Source organism: Gastrolobium bilobum, unplaced genomic scaffold, assembly GCF_033153095.1.
Source record: "Gastrolobium bilobum isolate Gb01-03AN ecotype WA unplaced genomic scaffold, APGP_CSIRO_Gbil_v1 utg9538, whole genome shotgun sequence".
NCBI lineage: Eukaryota > Viridiplantae > Streptophyta > Magnoliopsida > Fabales > Fabaceae > Gastrolobium > Gastrolobium bilobum.
Genome location: NW_026899424.1, coordinates 89295 through 112296, shown reverse-complemented (window position 1 = coordinate 112296; position 23002 = coordinate 89295). Strand labels below are relative to the sequence as shown.

The 23002-nt window shown below is 38.3% G+C and overlaps 2 protein-coding genes across 2 annotated transcripts; both read left to right on the top strand.

Moving 5' to 3' along the window:
- Positions 1 to 1800: 1800 nt before the first annotated feature.
- Positions 1801 to 14033, top strand: LOC133290410 (AUGMIN subunit 1). Its single transcript, XM_061488489.1, has 7 exons — positions 1801 to 1879; positions 4372 to 4651; positions 4746 to 4878; positions 4970 to 5104; positions 5235 to 5358; positions 13401 to 13538; positions 13636 to 14033. The coding sequence occupies exons 2-7, from the start codon at positions 4423 to 4425 to the stop codon at positions 13741 to 13743; spliced, it is 867 nt and encodes a 288-aa protein (XP_061344473.1). The 5' UTR covers positions 1801 to 1879; positions 4372 to 4422; the 3' UTR covers positions 13744 to 14033.
- A 2604-nt stretch (positions 14034 to 16637) lies between these two features.
- Positions 16638 to 20090, top strand: LOC133290409 (uncharacterized). Its single transcript, XM_061488488.1, has 3 exons — positions 16638 to 17181; positions 17276 to 18416; positions 18542 to 20090. Exons 1-3 carry the CDS (start codon positions 16638 to 16640, stop codon positions 20088 to 20090), a joined length of 3234 nt encoding a protein of 1077 aa, XP_061344472.1.
- Positions 20091 to 23002: the final 2912 nt, after the last annotated feature.

Sequence of the window (23002 nt, the reverse complement as noted above, 5' to 3'; positions counted from 1 at the left end):
CGGTTTTCGGTTTTCGATTTTCGGTTTATTCGGTTATCGGTTTTTCGGTTCGGTCACCGCGGTTTGAATCGGTTTGGATCGGTTGATGAACACCCCTACGTCACGTCAATAAAATTCTCAAAGACCGAGTTTCCTTTTATATATAGATATTTTTAAAAAAAATTCTTTTAGATATATTTAGATATAAGTAGATTTTTTATTTTTAAAACTTAAAAATATTACTATTTAAAAATTAAAACCATCCTAAAACACTAGCCATCTCCGTCGTATCTTCTACACTGTTGTTGTGCGTCATACATGCTAGTCAAAGGAAATTATCGTAAACGAGTGAAAGTGTTTATGTGGATGACTTTGCTTGCTAAACTTTCAGTGCGCAGCAGAACCAGTAAGTGGAGCGGAGGTTCAAATGTCTGTCCCAGTTGTCCAAATCATGAGGAAACTATTATTCATGTTCTTCGTGATTGTAGACATGTTAGGAAAATTTGGCAATCTTGGTTTACAGGTTCGATACCCAATTCCTTTATGAATTCGAATTTGCAGGATTGGTTGACTTTAAATATCGATAACATGTGGTCCTCCAATAAAGTGAAGGACTGGAGGGATATTTTCTTTACTACTTGTTGGTTTTTGTGGAAGTGGAGAAATTTGGAGATCCATGAAGATCATTTCTGTCATGATGAGCAATCACAGGCTTCAATTTGGATGTTTGTCCAACAGATTCTGCAAGCCCGAATTTATCAGCGCCGTGGTGATTCCAACGATAGCGTTTGGACAGCCCCCAAGCAAGGGTGGGTTAAGTTGAATTGTGATGGAGCTTCTTCTAGTGGCATGAAAAAAGCTAGTTGTGGTGGTATATTAAGAGATCACAATGGATCCTTTTTGGGAAGCTTCTATTGTAATTTAGGTTCCTGCAATCCTCTTGATGCAGAATTATGGGGATTACTGAAAGGTTTGGAACTGCTTTGGGGAACAGGATTAAAAAGAATAGAGCTAGAATGTGATTCTAGCCAAGCCATCCAGATGTTAAAGGAGCAGCATGAAGATCCTAGGGACTCTCAAGTCGCTAGCAGATTGAGATTATGGTTAAAAGCAGATTGGACTATTCATCTTGTTCATACCAAGAGAGAAAACAACAAATGTGCTCATTGGTTAGCTAAAGCTGGGCAGACTAATAATCTCCATTTCAAGATTTTTAAAGATCCTCCTCCTCAGTTGATAGAACTTATAGTTGCTGATGCTAGAAATATTTCTAGCTTGTTAGTTTCTGATTTGTAATTTCTTTCTGTTTCTGGGGCTTAGCCCCTCTTTATTTACAAAAAAAAAAGGAAATTATCGTAAGAAAATTATAATTTTTAAAATTTAAAATATATTAATATAAGGGGAAAGATATTTTAACAACTAATTTGTGTTACTATTGATACTACTAATCAATCTCACCATTAGATCGATTATGTTGATCCAAAGGTTATATTTATTTTCACCTTTGTATGATTATGATTCCCATATTTAAAGTGAAAGCATTAAATATGGGAAATCATAATCATATAAAGGTGAAAATAAATATAAAGTATTAAATTTGAAAAATTACTACCATAGAAAGATGAAAATAAATATAACCGTTAGATCAACATAATCAATCTAACAGTGAGATTAATTGGTAATAACATTGATAGTAACACAATTTGGTTGTTGCAATATCCTTTTCGTAAATAAAATTATAATTTTAAAATATTAATTTTTTTTAATAAAAACAAAAAAATAAAACTTCCCCAAAACTAAACATACTCCTCGTTCCATCCCGGCGCTGCTCTGCATCTTCCTCCTTCCCTTTGTCTATGCTTCCTCTGCCATTGCTGCCGTCTGCTGTCGATTCCTGCTGGTAAGTGCTTTGATCTCTCTTTCTCCGATCTCTCTTTCTCTCTCATCTGATCTGAACTCTCTCTCTCATCCCTTTTTTTCCTCTATTTCAAGTGTGGTTTGAATAATGTGCCATTGTGTAAGATGGTTCATAATATGGTTAAGTCCATGGGGTTTCATGTGGACTTGTTTGTTGGTATTTCTTTGATCAAGTGGTATGCAGATAATGGTTATATTCATGATGCAAGATGCGTGTTTGATGAATTGCCTATGAGAGACAGCATTTTGTGGAATGTCATGCTCAATGGTTATGTGAAAAATGGAGACTTTTTAACAATGCGGTAGAAACTTTTCAGGAAATGAGGGACTCTTAGAGTAAGCCTAATTCGGTAACGTTTACTTGTATTTTGTCTATATGTGCTACAAGAGGGATACTTAGTGTTGCTATTCAGCTTCATGGTCTTTTTATTGGCAGTGGGTTTGAGTTTGAGTCCAAGGTAGCAAACACATTACTTGCCATGTATTCAATGTTGTTAATGTATATTTGCTAAGTATGTGTACAGTAGTAAGTACTGCCATGAATTGTTGTGTATGGCTGAGTACATTATGTATGAATGTTATGCCTTGAAAAAGGAAAGTACAATCTTGAGCTAAACTTATATTTAAAGTCATGTTATGCTGAAAAATATTATACGGAATATGTGCTATCAAGTATCAAGTATGTAATTTAGTTGTGTATTATAAAAGTGAAGGCAGCAATATAAATGAGATCATGCTTATAAAATATTGATTTTGTGTGAAATGTATTTAGTTCAATGTTGTTGTCCTACACGATTTGATGTAAGTGTAAATGGAATGTTAGACTATAAAGAAAGTGTTTGAATGCTATACATGTGTCAACATGAAAGATGATATAAATAAAATAGATTTTATACAAACAAAGAAGGCTTGATATATACGTGACTTAGGTGACTACTAAGTTTAGAATTTAACATCTATATGTACCCCACGGTTTTCCCCACCTATTTGACATTCAAATACTAATGGAACCCACCATTTCCTTGCATAATGAGCACGTAGTTGCTGTCCTTAATTTTATACGTTAATAGCACTAATTAGGACTAGGTAAATTCCAACATGTTTCTTGATGATTTGGACGTGGGCTTAAATTAAGGAAGGAATTCATATAAATATATGTTATGGAATTTGAATATTTGATTCGTTATATGACTTACTATGGGCTGCTATATGTATTAAATGTAAATTATATTTTATATATTAAAAATATTATTTAATATTAAAACGTGTCCTAGCGTATTGAAATATAGCATTTTTTAGAATTAACATGTCGGAGTGTCATTTCGTGTTGTATCCTTTATCGATGTCGGTGCATCATAGGTTGTGCCCTTGTTTCTGATAGAGCCGTCCCCATATTCTGCTTGCGCAATCGGTATGTGTTCCATCATCTTCTCTCTTCTCCCTCTTGGTTTTTCACTTTTTCGTAACGAATCGTTTGAATCAGTGTGTTTGTTCTGGGGCCAAAAGAGATAGTATGAGGCAAACTCACCTCAAATTTGGTTTCTGAAATCAGAACCAGATTTTCAGTGGGTGTGAAAGTGAGAGTTAGTGAACGACATGGGGTTCCTTCAAAATCAAACTTTTTGACAGAATTCAAATGGGGTTTGATCATATGGTTATTTGCGACTTCAGTTATCATTGCGTTTTTCTCTGTTTTTGTGGATGTGAAGAATGATTTATTATCTGCGTGATTGTTTTGATTTATCTGTTTAAACAATATGAGCAGAATTTTTTTTTTGGAACTGTTATTGTGCCAACATGAGAAAAGCTTAGTTGTTTGTTAATATGGTAGTATGAGCTAGCAAAATTTTCTATCTTATTTGATCCTTGATTTATTTAATTTTTAATATGTGGGGAAATAGGAATTTCAATACCTACTTTAAGAGTTGAAAGGGATCAAAGGTGTTTATTTAGTAGGCTAAATTTTGTTAATAATCAAACAGGGGTTCTAGTCCCCTAGCTTTCAATTTTGTATTTTTTTTTTTTATCATTTAGATGGGTTGAGCCGTCAATCTACTATAAAAAGGTGGGTGAGTTGAACCCATTTTTGAAAAGTGGGTCAACGCGCCCCATTCATTTTTGTCGGGTTAGGGGCACATTCAACCTCCTTTACCACCTCATCAAAACAACATAAGTTGCTATTGTAAGAACTAAATTATATATTAATTCTTCAAACACGAATGTATCCTGATATACTTATTTATCTTTCGATTTTCTAAGAATAAGGTACTATTTGGTAAATGTCTTAGAAACTAAACAAAACATATTATGTTGGTTCTATTTTATGTTTGATATGCTTTCATAATAAGATAAAATGTGACATAAGATTAAAAAATAATATATTTTAATTCATTAAAAAAATTGAACGAAAGTCACAGGTAAGAACTGAATGTCAATTCCATCTCCAATTTGCTCATATCTTCCTTTGCTTTGCAGCATATACGTGGCTGTCTTTTTTATTCTTCTCTGTTGATTTGGAAATTAACAATGAGCAATCAAGAGGCAGGGGTAACAGAAGGGTCTGCGATGGGGGAAGTAAAGGAATGGCTAGAAAAGACGTTCGAAGCTGCTGGCAAAACCGTCCCAGAATTTGAATACACTCCTCGTAGCGTATCCCACTTGCACCATCTCTTAACCGTCTCCAAAGCCAAAGACGAAGCAGCACGTCTTGTGGCTCGCGATTTCCGGCAAAAAGCCTCAGAGTACCGATCCCAAGGTAGGGTTAGGGTTCCTCTTTTCTTTTCTATCACCAACTTTGATCTGGTATGACAATGTTGATGATTATTCAAATTGATGATTTGTTGTTGCAGCTGCCAGGATTAGAGAGATTTTGGAGAATGTGGGTTTAGCCCAAGAGAGTTTGCCTTCCAATGTGGTTGCATCTGCACAAGTTCTTGCAAATGTGGCCAACTTGTTGAATATAAGAGATACTGAAATGAGTAGGTGGGTGGGCTTCACTTTCACTGTTATTATTATTTTATTTTATTTGGTTTGTTTTCTGCATTAAAGTTTGAACCCTTGAAGCTGTGTTTAGCTTTCTTGTAGCAATGAGTGATATTTCCCTGAGGAAGACTGGTGTGGAGGAAAAAAGGGCTAAAGTGCATAAGGAGTCCAAGCTTCTCCTTGATTACACTAGAAAGGCTATAGCCAGGCTAACTTATTTGAAAAGGTATTTTTTAAAATAAATTAAATGCTGGCAAGTATCGTTCTTATCAGATTCGCTTGTCGAAGTAGACAGCTTTTGGCATAAGATGCCCTTTTCTTCTGCTCTAATTTTATATGAAACAATTTTTGTGCAGAACACTTGCACAATTAGAAGATGAGGTAGCTCCATGTGAGGCTCAGATGGAAAGTTGGAACACAAACTTGCAAGTAATGGCTGCAAAAGAAAGGCAGTACATGCAACAATGTGCCAACTTCAAGGTACAATGTCCTCTCTTTTATTATTATTATTAATTTTATTTTATTTTATTTGGTGTTTTGGGGGGGGGGGGGGGGGGGGGGGGGAGTGTTCCAGAAATAAAGTTCTCCTAGTTGAGATATATTTTGGAACTAACAGGAACTGTGGGTGAATGTATTTGATGTGGGATAAATGGCCCTAGGGTTATCTTCGCATGCAAGGGATATAGTTAAAGAAAAGGATGGTCAAAGAGATAAATATACAGCCAAAGAGGGTTCTTCTGGTTAATAATCACAGATGTAGAAGAAAACTTAGTCGTTGAGGAAAAAGTGAATTATCCCCTACCCATTGAACCCCTTTTATAGCATTAAAATGAATCTTAAAAATCAAAAGTAACTTGAACAAAAGAAACTAAAAGGCATGAATAAAATATAAAATAAATAACTGTGATAAGGACATGGCATTAAGTAATAGGTTTAGGAGGGTGTGCTTAAGGAAGAGGCGTAGAGGATTGCAAGCTCCTATACTAATGCTGAGTCAGCAGTTAATTAGAATGGAATTTCAGGGAATTGAGTTACACACTCAGCACCCCACGGTTACATATAGCAGAGAATATTTCGGTATGGGTCATGATGAAATTTTTTGGGTCATTGGCTGGAACCTTGGTAGAGAACCAGGGCCTCTTGAATGCTCTGGGTATTAGCGTCTTTTGGGTCTTTATCGTTTCTAGTCTGTCTTTCTTACTTGTAATTTAGGAGGGGACAAATTTGGGATAAATAAAATATTTGGGGCAAATTTAGGAGTCCATTTAAACATGGAGGGGCTCATGGATGTAAGATTATTGTAATTACTCAAAGTGGGTACTGGGTATATGATACGGATGTAAATATGGATATAGAAGGGCCTAGAATGTGGAAAGTATATCAAAGGAGACCTAGGAGTTAGTTAGGAAGTTAGTTTAGTTTATTGTTTTGAGAATTCTTGCATAAATAGGGAGTTATTCCCAGACTCAGGCTTCTGTTCAATAATTCTGTAGTGTGACTGAGAGTGCTCAGTGTAAAGGGAATTTTCCTTGTAAAGAGAAATGTCTCTTGTTCCTAGTGCTTTATCAATAAAATTCAGACTTTCTTCCATCTCTGTTTCTCACCCATTATCTTTCTTTCCTTCATCTATAACATTGTTAAATCCAGCTCTGTAACAGTATGTTGCATCCATCATGCAAATTATTCCACCTTATAATCCCAGTGAATTGCTCAATGAAGATTGTTGGAATTTATTTTCAAAACATGCGATTGATTGTGGGCATTGAAATCTCCATCAAAGTGTAGACAAAGTTGGAAGAAAAATAGTTCGAAAGTGCAAAGGATTGCCTTTGGCTGGGAAGACGCTTGCAGGATGATGGGCCACTAGAGCCATTCCCACGCAGTTATAAAAGAAGGGAAGCTAAAGCAAGTGCAGCCCAACAATGTAATGCTGATCAAGTCAACAAAGTGATAGAAAAACAGACAGGCCAGGAAGATGTTCAGATCACCCAAAAAGATAATTTGGGTCCAAGCCCAAGCAACAATAATAAAGAAGAGGAAGTGGTGGTCCAAAGAGCTAGTAAGGGGATGAAATTATTTATGCAAAAGGAAGAAATAGACAGCTGGCAGATGCTGAATGGCCAGGAGAAAATCGGGGAGCCAAGGAACGTGACAGAAGTTTGTTATAGTGGGAGTGGAAGCAAGGAAAAGGTGTGAAAAAAGTTATTCAACCACTTGGGGAAAGGGGAATGGCTTCTCTGCAAATGGGTTTGTTTTGTAGAGGTAGCTAGGAGAATGAGAGCTGGTTATAGTTATTATAATAGGAGTCAAGGTGTCTGTGTTGAGATATATAGTCTCACATTGGCTGTATGAGCAACTAATGTGGAGTTTATAAGGCTTTGGGCACTTCCACCCTTTGAGTTAGCTTTTGGAATGGTGTATCCCAAGGTTCTTTACATGGTATCAGAGCCTCGCCGCCCCCCACTTTCTCTTGTGGACTTTCTTAGCACTGGTAGGCTGGGCCTGTTGCATCTTCCACTCTTCAAGCCCAATGGGCTCTCGTGTGAGGGGGCGTGTTGAGATATATAGTCCCACATTGGCTGTATGAGCAACTAATGTGGAGTTTATAAGGCTTTGGGCACTCCCATCCTTTGAGCTAGCTTTTGGGATGGTGTATTCCAAGGTTCTTTACAGTCTATAATAATTGTCTTGTGAGTGCATTGTATCTCTTTGTTGGAGTCTGTAAATGCAGTGCTGTTAAGGCCATTGATTGTTGAGTCTGGGAGTCTTTTCATTTCAATGTGTTTCCCTTCCACTGTGTGAGAGGTAGGAGTCTGTTGTTATTTGCTTGTAAGGAGGAAGGTGGTTCTTCAGAGTTCACTTTTATGAATAAAACGTTGATATAGATGTATTTCAATTTATTGATAGTAATATTTAGATCTGATATTCGGTCATTCAATTGATAAAGGGGTGCATTACATGTAATTACTCATGGGTACGAACAATTTGGTATCAAAGCTCTATTGATCCTGAAAAAAATAAAAATAAAAATAAAATAAAAAAATTATATGGTACTTACGAGGATGGAATCAGGACTAGAAGAATTGGAGAGAGGGAGAGTTAGGGAAAATGAGAGATTAGGAGGAATCAAAGAGTCCATTCGTCAATTGGGCGCTACTGTGTTGGAGCTCGTACACAGTGTAAACGTACTGAGAACGGAAGATCGTGGGTCGAGGGATTGTAGTGGAAACAGAGATAGAAATCAGAATGGAGATGGGAATAGGGGTGAGAGTGAAGGAGATAGGATCAATCGTACAAGAGACCCTGTGTATACCCGGTTTGTTATCATATCATCGTATTAAGCTACGCTTAATTAAAATGCGGAATAAACTTTTTCTTTTCAATTATGACGTCTTTATCATTAACCAAGTTGACTACTTAGTCCTTTTTCATAAAACATTGCCTGTATGTAAATTGCAATAAAACAACTAACTGGAATACCTCAATATATAAATAACTGTGAGTATCTAAATCACGGAGCTACAACACGTAGTCCGGATCATAATCCTGATACAATTATACAACTCGAAGCTAAATCAACAAAATCAAATCAATGTGGCATGGACAACCCCCATACTCACCAAATAAGGCAACAAAGCCCAACAGAGTCTCAAATCAAATCATATGGTAATAAATATAAAGCAAGTCAGAATCCAGCATATCATCATAAACAGCATATATCTAACTCAGCTCCGGCCTCTTGCCGCCCGAGGTCTCAACCCCCGAGTTACCTGAACCTGAAAATGTGCCCCAAACGTGGGGTGAGATCTCTAAACAGAAATCTCAGTAAGATAAGGGGTCCTCAAGGATTTCTCCACCCCAAGCTCACTTACATGTGCAATATAAGTTCTACAAGCAGTAAAACAATATAAGTTCTAAAATCAGTGCAATGCAGCAGAATAATCATGTCATGTGTGTCAACTATTCTACTGGCCAGAGAAATGCAGGGTTTACATACGTCTATTACCTATAATTAGTGCAAGACACCACTTGCACCCAACCACAGAATCACCCTATGACATGTCTGTTACATACACAGGCTTACCGTCTAGGTGGAACAACACATGCATATTATAAGGCACTTGCACATAACAGCTCAACAGCATTTCAAAATCAATACATGAAAACACATCATGCATATAAACCATCCCCCCATGGGGTATGGTGGAATCAACAATGGCTAAACCGAGGACACGAAAGCTTACCTCTTAAGCAATCAATCCAAGTCAAGTCCACACAAGCTCAATGTCACCAAACAGCACAATCACAGTCTGTTTATACAATAATTAATCATCAATAATCATTGCCCAAGGTTCCATTAACTAATTAAGGCTTTCCAACTTGTCTTGGGTGATTTCATGCAATTTCTGCAAGAGGTATTCAAATACTTCTCGAAGAGTATCCGAATACTTCAAGTCTCTAGAAAGTATCCGAATACTTTCACTTAAGTATCCGAATACCACAAGGTATCCGAATACTTTTCACTCAGTATCCGAATACCACAAAATATTCGAATACAATATCTTCAGTATCCGAATACTATCCAGTATTCGAATACTTCTTCGCAGGTATCCGAATACTTTTCTTCCCAGAAAAAGTATCCTAATACTCCTTCAAGGAGTATTCAATTACCTGTTGATGAGTATTCGAATACTATACGAAAAGTATTCGAATACTTATCAGACAGAATGCAGAAATTCGAGCTGTCTTCTGCATAATTCCATTTTTAAGTGTCCTAAAGCGATTTGGAGTCCAATGACTCCGTAAACAGAAGTTCATTAACATATTTTAAACTTAGATTATCAGTCCTTAACTCAAATTATCAAAGCTTCCCTTTTTAATGGATTAAACAAGCTAAAATCATGAAAATAACAAAGAGGTGATCATGGTATACCTCAAACTCCAAAAACTCAGAAAATGACACAGCCTTGGAGCTTCTAACAATGCTCAAAGGTTCTGACTTTGAAGAACCACAAATTTACGCCACAAGCTTGAACCTTTACACTTGAAGATGACTCCTTGAAGCCTCCAAAGACAAGAAAATGGCTCTCACCAATGAGAACCACTAACTCAGCCCACAAAACCACCACTCACAGCCACAACACTCAGCACACAGCAGCCCACACCCCCACAAGACCCACTCACACAAAGCTATGGTGTTTTGGTGGTGAGAAAAGGAAAAAAGGTGATCACTTGGTTGGATATATTATGCAAGTTCCAAGCTTCCAAGAAGAAGGGAAATGGCTGAAGCAATCAACACCCAAAAGAGCCTCACGTAACAAATGCAATATGGCCTAGGGTTTTGGGCCCTAAGGCTATTTATAGGTCCATTAAGCTAATCCCACTGCATTAGTGCTAATAGTTACGTTTATCATTTTAATCTCAAACTTGGGATTCTGAACCTAACCATTTTTCTAGGATTTGTCATTTTTATTTTATTTTTCGCAGCACTTTGCCGGTACGCGCTTTTACGTAGCCGGTATCAGTTCTGACACCACTTCTCATTATTTTGACTTCAAACTTGTTATACCAGTCCTATATATTATTCTAGTAATATATACACATTTTTCATAATTTTTCGGGATACTTCATCGGTACGCCTTTATACCGTGAGGCAGGACCGGTATCTGCACTTTTCGTCAGAAAAATGACTTTCAACATTATTAATTACTTACCTTAATTATTTAAGCCTTCTCATAATTATTAGGGTCAATTATGGAATTATCTCATTAATTTCATATTTAATTAATTAAATTCCTAAATTAACGGTACGAGTTCTTACAAGCGCGAAGAGTAGAAGTGCCTTATTTCAAGGGTGAGATCCTTATGGATGGCTTTATCGTGCTGAACGCTACTTCTGGATCAATCGAATTCCGGTGGAGGAACATTTGGAGACTACTGCGATTTGTTTGGAGGGGAGGGCACTCAATTGGTTTCAGTGGTGGGAAAATAGAAACCCAAACATTAATTGGAATGATTTTCGATTAGCGGTATTGGAGCGTTTTCACATCTCATCCTCAGGGAACCCATACGAGGCGTTAATGAGTCTCCGTCAAGAAGGAACAATAGTAGAATACCGTGAGCAATTTGAGTTGTTATCAGCACCACTAAGACATGCAGAAGAATAGATGATCAGAGCTGCGTTTCTTAATGGATTGAGGGAGGATATCAGGGCAGAAATGAGACTTCATGATTTGAATGAATTGGGGAGGATGATGACGTTGGCACAAAGGATAGAAGAGAAGGTGAAGGAAAAGATGGGGACGTCGGCAAAGGGGGTCAGCAGTGGCCATGGACACGGTAATGGGCTGAATCAACGACCTGCATTGACAAACTGGGCCTCAACTTATTTAGACACTGGGCCCAATAAGCACAACACTGTGGGACGAAGTGGGCTGAACATTAGTGGGTCGCGAAATTTAACCTCATCTGTTGGGCAACAAAAGGCAAACGGATTGGGAGTCAATGAAGGGATCAGCAATGGAGGGGGAGGATGTTGGAAACGAGAAGAATTGTAGAAGTTGGAAACGAGTATTGTTGTGACTTAGTATCTAGATCATTTTTCCAGCAGGCAAGATGCGGCAAGTCATGCTTTCTAATGCATCATCTTGTAAACGACTTGGCTCAATTTGAACCTGGAACATTTTCTGTCAGAATGGAAGCTAATAATTCTAATGAAGTTGAAAAAAGAACTCGTCATATGCCCCACATTATTGCACATAGTTCCTCATATGCAAACCTGAAAGATATTAGCAAAGCAATGGCCTTTGCACCTTTCTGCAAATAAGAACGATAGATGCATCCATCAACTTGTTCAACAACATGCCAAATGATCTGTTGACCTAGTCAAATTACTCAAGGGTGTTATCTTTGGCAGGTGCACATATCTATGTTTACCTGATTCAATCTGTGAATTAAAACGTCTGTGCTAGGTAGAAGTCATCTGCAGCTTGTACAATTTACAATATCTGTAGTTAGTTGAATGTTATAATCTTATTAAACTGCCAACATATATTCATAAACTTGTTAACTTGTGCTACTCAGGATACTAGAGGCACTTGTTTGAAGTGGAATGTGAGAAACCTTCAAAAGTTGAGTGACTTTTTGTAGAAGATTATGGATCTTCCATTGCTGAAATGGGAGAGCTATCTAACTTACATGGAACATTGTAATTCGTTACAAAGAACATATTGTCGATAATAAGGATTCTGAAAAGGCTAAATTGAAGGAAAAGATTGGTCCTGAAAAGTTGTCATTGGATTGGGGGTGGAAGTGGTTACTCTGATAACTCGCAGCTTGAAAAAACCATACTGGACAGCCTGCAACTGCATACCAATTTGATGGAGCTCGATGTCTATGACTATCCAGAAATCCAGGCACAGAATTTCCCGATTGGTTGGGGGACTACTCCTTTTGCTCTGGTGTCCTTACAGCATAAAAGGGGGGAGTATTGTACTGGTAGACCCCTTTACTGAGGCATACGCTGTAAGGAAAGGGATGGGAAGTAGAAGGATAACCACACAAGGTTGAGGAGGATATAATAGAAAATAAAGGGAATATTTATGTTGTTAAGTTTAGAGAATAACTAAATGCTGAACTGGCAAGGAATAGTGGGGGATGGAATTCAGTTAGGCAAAATTGAAAATATAAGAAGGTAGTGTGTGGATAGCAGTGAGAGGGACTCTCGGCCACAGTAGCATCATTTCACTGTTCAATTCCCTAACGCTAGCTTTCTGCATCCATCACCGAATAATAATCTGGTGAGTGTTCCTCTGTTTAGTGTTCTTTTCTGACTTGTGTAAGGATTGGTACCTTTCGCAAGTCATTGATCCCTCAACTAGACCCATGCAGTTAAGTGACTTTTCCTTCATGGCAGAATCCCCTTCTGCAAAAATAAAATAAAAAAAGCACTCTCTTCATGCCTCTGCTTAGCACACATCATGAATGCGAGAATTCTGAAGTTTTAACTGTTATAAGCTTAGTGTCTTAGCTTTAAAATGGAACCAACCTTATGTAATTTGAATTCTTATAGCCAAAGCTCTGCTACAAGGAATGAAGGCTGTCAGCATCATGAGTAACTTCTGTTTATTTGCAGAAGCTCTAAATTACGCAGCAACTTTTATAATTGTGTGAATCAATTTGTGCATGATTAGTAAGACATGTAATCGTTGTACCCCGTCAGGCATATCTTTAATCTAGCAAGATCATCGAACATAAAAAAGTAGTCTCACTCAGGTAGTACTATTTTTACTGGACAGAATACAAGTTTTGTACTAAAGTACACATCTGAATCAAAAGCAGACATCACAAATCCATATTTACATCAGTTCTCATGGAAATATTAACTCTCTACTTCTATTCTTTGGCTGACATGTTATAATTGGGCTACATCAGAGTGAAAAACTGAATTTCACCCTTATTTACAATACTATTTGGTGCTTTTATACTTCTGATCTTTAACATGCTGAATAACGTTGATGCAGGCGGTGCTCAGTCATGCAGGTTATACCCCAGAGGTCAGCCATAGGGTTTTGGTGGAAATGGCTGAACATAGAAAGGAGCTGGAGAAGAAAACTAAGCCCATCCTGGATACTCTAAGGAGCTACCAGGATTTGCCTCCGGTATTTCGTGTTCCACATGTTTTCTGTTATAGTTGTGGAGCATTGTAGAACTATGTTGCGTTTATTCTTATATTTTCTGTTGGTTGGGATTGTCTAGGATAAAGCTTTGGCTGCCTTAGCTATTGAGGATAAGAAAAGGCAGTATGCTGCTGCTGAGAAATATCTTGAAGATGTATTACAATCAGCTCTTGCCAGTTCAGGGTGATATACTAGAGCGCATTTTCCATATTACGGTAGTATGTACTTCTGTCACTCACAATGAAATACCTGTGTTTAAATAGTATTTTTTTCTCTTACATGTTGTTGTATCAGCATTGGTGTTTGATTTTTATTGGAGGGATGTATGGAACAGTGGGTGGGACGGAAGTATTGTAAAAATTTCTGATATACTAATGTAATTTTTAAAGTTTTTTTCTTTTTTATTATTTGTGTGCTTTTAAGCTTGTGTTTTTAAACCAGGCTAAATATGTATATGAACAAGAATGTTACTTAGGTTGGCTTTGCTAGTATTATTGGCTTCTTTTTTTCTTTTCTTTTTTTTGGGGTCCTACAATAATGATGTAATATGCTTGAATCAACAAATGGAATTAAAGACAATCTACAGACTGATAAATCATATATTTGGAAACTAGATGGTATAGTTTTATTCTTTAATATTTTTTATGTTGAACATATTGAAAAAGTTAACAATAATTTTTTAAATCATTTGAGTAGATTTCCTAATTTACATTGAACATATCTGCATAAAAAAAAGAATAAACTTATATTGAACATATTATACCAGAGGAGAGTCTTGAAATAGTGGTAATATTGCTCTTACGTGACCGAATTTTGGGAAATACTCTTCGTAAAAGTATTAGGGTAAGATTGGATATAGTTAACTTTAAATTTGTGTTGTGAAATTTTGGGTAGATTGCATTATAGTTGATTATTTATTTATTTTATGCATTAGTTGATGTTCTAACTACTGAGTAACATAATACCTTTCTTATAGGGGGGTTAAGAAACTAACGAAGTTGTTATATAAGTGCATTCTATCCAAAAAGTGGACACTTCCTCAAAGTTTTTCATTTGACCTTTCTCATAACATTGATTTTTTCTAAATTTGTCGGGAAAAGTGTAGTAAACCTTCTAAATTTTGGGCCTTTTGTAAAGTCCAAGAATTAATGCTGGCTTCAATTAGATAATAAATTTTTAACTATTATTTCAAGGAATTCTTTCATTTTGGATCTTTTTAGTAACTATCGGTGAATCAATCAAAGCCTTTCATTTATATTAAATATGGATCATTAATTAATTTCCTATTAATTTTTTAAGAAAAAATCCGAAATAGAATAAGAAAAACATAAACCCCCCACTGGATGAGCCATCATTCTTTGAGGACTCAGCCACTCAAGTCACCATGATCATTTTTTTCGTCTAGTCAAAAAAGAACAGGAAGCTTTTATTCTCTACTAATCATCCTCCAATATCACCACCATGAACTCAGAGCAATGGTCGCCTTAGATAGGGCACTCACTACCTATCAGCTTGAGCTAAATTACATTGCCTCCTTGCTGTCACAACCTTTTCATCAGAGCCCTCAATACCCACAATTGCTCTCACTTAAAGCTAAACAACATTGGTTCAACAATCCCAGTGGCTGAATTCGTAAGGTAGTGTTTGGTTCAGGAGAAATTTTTTTTTACTAGGAAAATGTAATTGATAGGGAAATGGAAGGAAAGTAAGTTTGGTAGGAAAGTTTAAAAAAAGTTGTTTGGTACCGCAAAATATTGATGGGAAAATTGGGTTAAAAATCCTGATGTATGTTTGGTTGAAAATAAAAAATAGATGGGAAAAAAGTTAAAATTACAAAAGTAACCTTTTTTTATAAAATTTTGAAATATTAAAGTGTGAAGCAGAGTACTCCTCAAAACCAAACCCACTAGTGGTATTGTATTGTATGATGTTCACTCTCCCTCATCCCTTCTCTCTCTATTTGTGTTTTTCTCTCTGCAAAATTTCCCAAATTTCTCCTCTATACTAATTCTTCCTCTGCTCCTGAAACACGCACATTCATCATCAGCAATGCACGATCTTCCGTACGAATGCAATTTCAATATTTGATTTGAGTAATTTTTTTCAGCAGCTGAATTAGAAATGCTTGAAACAATGGAAAGTTCTGTCAATGGTGGCTTCTCCCAGTTGCAAGCTGTGGAAGAGGAGCTCTATGTGCTCCCTCAACATACATAACCGTTGGTTAAAGGAAGGGGTAAATTTGTCACATTTTTCATCCCTTTTCAATTTGTCCAGTATTCTCACAATAATACCATCATCTGAGAAGGCTTTTGAAACAGTGAAAAACTAGTTTTTTACATGCATATAGCGATAGCTAGGGAAGCAAGTTTGATGGAGAAATTTCAGGATATCCCTCAACCAAACATGGAGAAATGAGATACCCACATGCACTTTGCTGGGATAGTGAAGAGAAATCTCGAACCAAACACGACCTAAGAGAATACTACCCTATATGGAGACATATTAAAAAGCTTTTGACTTGTTGGAAGTGGTTGAAACAAGAAAAGTTCCATGACCTATTGGAGCCAATCCAAGTCATGCTAAGATTAGGCGACATAGTTAGTAGTGTGCAAAACGGTACAAAGCCTTAACGTGCATGTTAGGAATCATGAGCCCAAGTTGAAGAGAAGAGCTGGAGCTCCTACATGGGCCAAGGACTATGTGATGTAGTCAGCCCAACACAGTTGTTGTCATTAGCTTTAGCCTTGTATTACTTTCATTTGAGATATTATGCATTACTGTCATTAGTTAATGGGCCATTGCTTAGTGTGGTTGTTGTTATCTGTTGGACTCAAGTATGAGTCATTGTAAGGAGTCTACGTGTCTTGTGCTGAATTCTGTTAGGAGGAGGTTAGAGGAACGTGGCATATAGGCACAATAGGGATGAATGGAGAACTCACTTGAATATACAGAACCAAATTTCGATTGATTTTCTCTCTGAATTTCCTTTTCCTTCTTGTTCTTTATATTGAGATATCGATTTAGAATCCGCTATCCTAACATTGGTGCTTTCATCTCATTGATACTCAACAAGATTTCATCATGCGCGTTCAGGAATTGGCAGACGAATTTGTTGCGTTCCAAAACCGCATAGATCGTAGCTTTGACGACATGCAGGCTCGAGTTGAACATCGATTCACTGAACATCAAAATCAATTCACTAGTATAACTGCTCAATTACAGGAGATTCATGCTGCGGTGGTAAGGGCACATGTTCGAACACCTGGTGTGCATGCTGTGTCTGGAATTGAATCTGGAGGTACTTCGCAGCCACGTTTTCTTGTTGATGATCCTCGTTCCATAATGAAATCGATTCGGATGGAGTTTCCAGTTTTCAATGGCACTGATCCTAATAGTTGGATTTTTCGTACGGAGATGTATTTTGGCTTGCAACAGGTTCCTGCTGCACTTCAGGTTCGTTTAGCTGGTATACGTATGGAGGGTTTGGCTGGTCCTTGGTTCCAGTGGTTATTCAATGGGGGTTCCATTCAGTCCTGGGAGCAATTGAAGGTAGCCATCCGTCAGCGTTTTGGTGGTACCGCATATACTGATTTGCGTGGAGTGCTTTCCAAACTCACACGGGATGGCACGTTGAATGAATATATTAAGAACTTTGAAGCCCTCATTAATCAGGTCACCGAGTTCTCAGATGAGGTGCTCATGAGTTTTTTTTGTCTCAGGTTTGCTTCCTGATCTACGACGGGCAATTCAATTACATTCACCTACATCTCTCCATCAAGCCATGCAGTTGGCCATTACCTATGATGCTCATTTTGTGGAGCTCCGTTCCTCTTTTACATCCCCTGGGAGCACAAAGAGCTTTCCAAAAAATTCTTATACTGTCGATCATCCTAAACCATCGAATTCCATTCTGCCCAGTCAGAAACAGACTTTTCCAGCTTTACCTTCCAATGTACCGTTCAAGAAGTTAAGTAATGAGGAATTGGCGAAAAAGAGGGAGTTAGGAATATGCTATACATGTGATGAGAAGTGGAATTCACGCCACAAATGTAAGTCCAAATTATTCCTACTGGTGGGAGATTGGGAGGAATGTGTGGAGGAGTCTGACGAACAAATTGTTTGGCAACTAGAGTTGTCACAGGAAGAGTCACATGAAGCTGCTTTGCACTCTCTGAAAGGAGATACTAATCCTAGAGCTCTTCAATTTCAGGTTGAGTTTCATGGTCAGATGATTCCTATTCTGGTAGACTCTGGGAGCTCTCATAATTTCATCCAGAAGCAATTGGTTGCTGATGTGGGTTTACCCTCTGTGAGAGTTCCTCGGATGCGGGTGTTTCTGGGAAATGGGGAGTTCCTTATTTGTGACAGAAAGTGCTTGTGTGTTCCATTGCTTATCCAAGGGTACTCTTTTGTGGTTGATTTGTGGATTATTGAGCTCTCTGGTTTTGGCATCATCTTAGGTATGTCTTGGTTGAGTCGAATTGGAAGGGTGCTCCATTATTATTCCGAATTATCCATGGAATTTATGACATGTGAGGGCAGGGTGATACTGCATGGTGAAAATCCCTGTAAAGCTGTGAGTCCTGTTGAGCAACGTTGTTTGAGCTTAGAGGGAATAAAAGTGCAGGAGGTGTCTGGTATTTTACCGGAATTGCTGGAACTGGAACAAAAAATTCCCCTGCCTATTTGGGATATTTTGGTACAATTTCAGCCTGTATTTCAATTGCCAAGAGGACTGCCACCATTCAGGGGGTGTGACCATGCCATTAATTTGGTAGAAGGAGCACGACCAGTGAATGTAAGGCCATACAGATATGGCTATCATCAAAAGGCTGAAATAGAACACCAAGTTTCAGAATTGTTAGCTACTGGCTTAATCAAGGAAAGCAGGAGCCATTTTTCCTCCCTTGTCTTGCTTGTAAAAAACAAGATAATTCTTGGAGGATGTGTATTGACTATCGGGCATTGAACAATATCACCATCAGGGACCGTTTTCCTATACCAACAATTGATGAGCTACTAGATGAGCTTCAAGGAGCAAGGATTTTCACTAAGCTGGACTTGAGGAGTGGTTACCATCAGATATTATTGGTTCCGGAAGACACTTCCAAGACTGCATTCAGGACTCATGAGGGGCATTATGAGTTCTTGGTGATGCCCTTTGGGTTAACCAATGCCCCTTCCACTTTCCAGGCTGTCATGAACCATATGTTTAGGCCATTTCTTAGGAAGTTCATTATAGTTTTTTTCGATGATATCCTCATTTATAATAGTTCTATGGAGGATCATTATAATCATCTTGTATTAACTTTGACCTGTTTGCAGGAGAACTTGTTTATGGTGAAGCTTAGTAAGTGTGGGTTTGCACTAGCTGAAGTGGAATATTTAGGCCACTTAGTTTCTGGAGAGGGTGTTAAGGCTGAACCCAAGAAGATTGATGCCATGAGACAATGGCCACAGCCGAAGACAATTAAGCAGTTGAGGGGTTTTATTGGCCTCACGGGGTACTATCGGAGATTCATCCGAAACTATGTTGCTCTTGCTTCACCATTAACTGATATGTTGAAGAAGGACTCCTTCTTTTGGACTGATGAAGCTGCCAAGGCCTTTGAGGTTTTAAAGGATGTTATGTCAGGCACTCCTGTATTGTCCCTTCCTGACTTCTCATTACCTTTTGTAGTGGATACTGATGCTTCATCAGTGGGCATAGGGGCTGTTCTCTACCAGCTGAATCATCCTATTGCTTTCTTTAGCAAAAAACTTGGGCCGAGAATGAGAGTGGCATCAACTTATGTTAGAGAGTTGTATGCCTTAACTGAAGCAGTTAAGAAGTGGCGGCATTATTTGTTAGGCTCTAAATTCATCATTCGTACCGATCACAAGAGTTTAAAGGAGCTTTTAACTCAAACGGTACAAACAGTGGAACAACAAAAATATGCTTGCAAATTAATGGGGTATGATTTCTCCATTGAATACAAGCTAGGAGCTACCAACATTGTTGCGGATTCCTTATCCAGATGCTGTGACGATGAGCACTGTGAGGATGAGCAAGCAGGAATCAACTTGGCTTTAATATCAGAAGTTACTTTTTCTGTTGTTGATCAAATACGTGGGGAAAATAAAACTGATGCTGACTTAATTAATATTCGACTGAAGTTGCAGCAAAATGAGTTGCCGGATCCAGAAATTTTCGATAGAGATGGTATCTTATACCATAAAAATCGATATTATTTGGGCACCAATTCTGCTTTGAAGGACATGCTTATGGAGGAAGCTCATTCCACATTGATAGGAGGCCATGCTGGGATTGCTCGAACCTTTTTGAGGTTTTCTGCGTCATTTCATTGGAAGGGTATGAGGAAAGATGTACATGAATTTGTCAAGAGCTGCTCAACTTGTCAAATGATTAAGACTTCTACCTCACCACCTCTCGGATTGCTTCAGCCACTGCCTATACCTGATGGGGTATTTGAGGATTTAAGCATGAATTTATTACAGGTCTTCCAACATCTAAGGGATTTAATGTCATCTTAGTAGTGGTTGATTGTTTGACTAAATTTGCCCACTTTGGTGCCTTGGCCAACCCTTATACAACTGCAAAAGTAGCCTCTCTTTTTTGTGACATGGTGGTAAAATTGCATGGTTTCCCTAGAACTATTGTATCTGATCGAGATTCCATTTTTCTGAGTCATTTCTGGTCTCACTTGTTTAAATGCAGTGGTACAACTTTAAGAACAAGCATTGCTTACCACCCCCAATCTGATGGGCAATCGGAAGTCACCAATCGTTATTTGGAGCAATACTTGAGAGCTTTTTACCATTAGGAAAATCATAAGTGGTCCTTGTATTTGGGATGGGCTGAGTTTCATTACAACACTGCCACATATTCTACCATTGTAATGACTCATTTCCAAGCCCTTTATGGTAAGGTCCCAACAATGATTCCACCCTATCTTAAGGGTTCTGTACGAGTTGAGGCTGTTGACTCTACTTTAAGCCACCGAGATGAGTTACTTAAGCTTCTCAAGGAGCAATTGTGTAGTGCTCAGAATCGGATGAACACACAAAGTGATAAGCATAGAATAGATGTGACCCTTTCTGTTGGTGATTTGTTGCTAGTTAAATTGCAGCCCTATAGGCAAATCACCTTGGCTAATACAAAATGCCAGAAGCTTGCCAAGAGATATTTTGGGCCATTTCCTATCATTCGGGTCTTGAGTCCTGTAGCTTACCAAGTGGGATTGCCTGAAGGATGTCGTATTCATTCTTCATTTCACATTTCTGTATTAAAGCCATTTAAGGGTGACATCACTACAGCTGCTCTGCCTTTACCCGATATCAGTAATGGTAATCATCCTATTCAGGTACCTTTAACAACCTTGATGTCTCGAGATGGTTTGGAGTTGCAAGGGGGTAAAAGGCAATGGTTGATTCAATGGACCAATTCTCTACCTGAAGATTCAACTTGGGAAGATGAAGTTGATCTCCAACTGTACTACCCTGAATTTGTGTTGCCTGCTATGAACCTTGAGGACAAGGTTCCTTTGGATGGAGGGAGCAATGTTAGGAATCATGAGCCCAAGTTGAAGAGAAGAGCTGGAGCTCCTACATGGGCCAAGGACTATGTGATGTAGTCAGCCCAACACAGTTGTTGTCATTAGCCTTAGCCTTGTATTACTTTCATTTGAGATATTATACATTATTGTCATTAGTTAATGGGCCATTGCTTAGTGTGGTTGTTGTTATCTGTTGAACTCAAGTATGAGTCATTGTAAGGAGTCTACGTGTCTTGTGCTGAATTCTGTTAGGAGGAGGTTAGAGGAACGTGGCATATAGGCACAATAGGGATGAATGGAGAACTCACTTGAATATACAGAACCAGATTTCGATTGATTTTCTCTCTGAATTTCCTTTTCCTTCTTGTTCTTTACATTGAGATATCGATTTAGGATTCGCTATCCTAACAGTGCATCTAGTCAGTTGTATCAAAAGATATTTTAACAAGAATAATGGCTTAGGATATAGCAAAAACTGCATGGGATAGGCTGAAGGAGGAGTTTCAATGAAATGCAAGAAATAGACAAATCCTATTGACGGACACAAGGGAATTCTTGTAAAGGTTCTAAAGAAGTTCGAAGCCATAATCTTTTTCCTAGAAGACTCAAAAGGACATTTCTTAGTAGACTTTGACTAAGGTTGCCAATCCCCTATAGACCTAAGAGCATAATGGGGAAATAAAACTTGAACATGTTATAGAAGGAACATTTATGTCAAATTTTAGATAAACAAGAAGTATGCAGTAATGGATGGAGGAAGCAACCTAGAGAAAGAGAGGAAAATGATAAGAGGTAGGAAATAACATAGATGGAGGCTAGAAATTTAGGTATCTAGTTTATCCCGTTATAAGAAGAACAGGCACTCTAAAAATGTGTTGGTTTAGGTCATAGTTGTTATATAGGGCCTGAAATCAACTGTTATGCATAGAAGGATACAGGCAAAGGAGGAGGATGAGCTCTAGAGCTTGAGAGACAATGGTCCACACCAAATTTAATTTACGTGGACAGGAGAAACATGGGAGGAACTTGGAGAAACACACTCGCAATGAGGAGGAAGATGCTGGAGAAAAGAGAGACAAGCAATCTAACGGTATCAGAACGGTTGAGAACAGTTTGATTGGCGTGTTGGAGGGAAGAGAGATGTGTTTGGAGGAGGAGGGACAGAAGGTTAGGAAGGCTGAAGGAGCGAAGGAGGAAGGAGGGAAGAATATGAGTAGATGCTCTAACGAAGGTCGAAACCCGGTCTCATACTTAGACAAGGTGCTTTGTCTAAACGAGGATGGACCTGTGACGAACCTTGAGGAGGAGGAGTACATGTGACCTCAACGAAGAGAGGATGAGGATAACAACATGCCAGATGGGCCTAGGGGAGGATGATGATCCTCTTTGCCCAACCTATGTATTTTCAAAAAAACAACACACTGAGGACTGCAAGAAATGGCAGAAGGATCTCATCACCAAGCTCATGGGAAAAAAGATGGCTGCCAGGTTCCTGATGGCATGTTTGCAAAGGCTTTGGAACCCGTTAGATACGTACGTGCTGACTGACATGGACAACGGATGCCTTCTCCTAAAGTTCAAAGATGAAAATGATTATTCTCATGTCCTTCATGAAGGGCCTTGGATAGTGGCTGGTCACTATGTCATTGTGCAGCGTTAAACACCATTCTTTGACCCCTACAACGATGAGATTAGTAAACTAGCGGTATGGCTGAGTATACTTTGTCTTCCAATTGAATTTTATACGATGCAACACCTCTGGAATATCGGCAATATGTTGGGGAAGACCATTAAGGTTGACAGAACCTCCCTAAGGAGGGTGGAAGGAACCGAGGGAGAAATCACAGATAAGGCCAGGTTTGTGTGTATTTGCATGGAAGTGGACTTGAG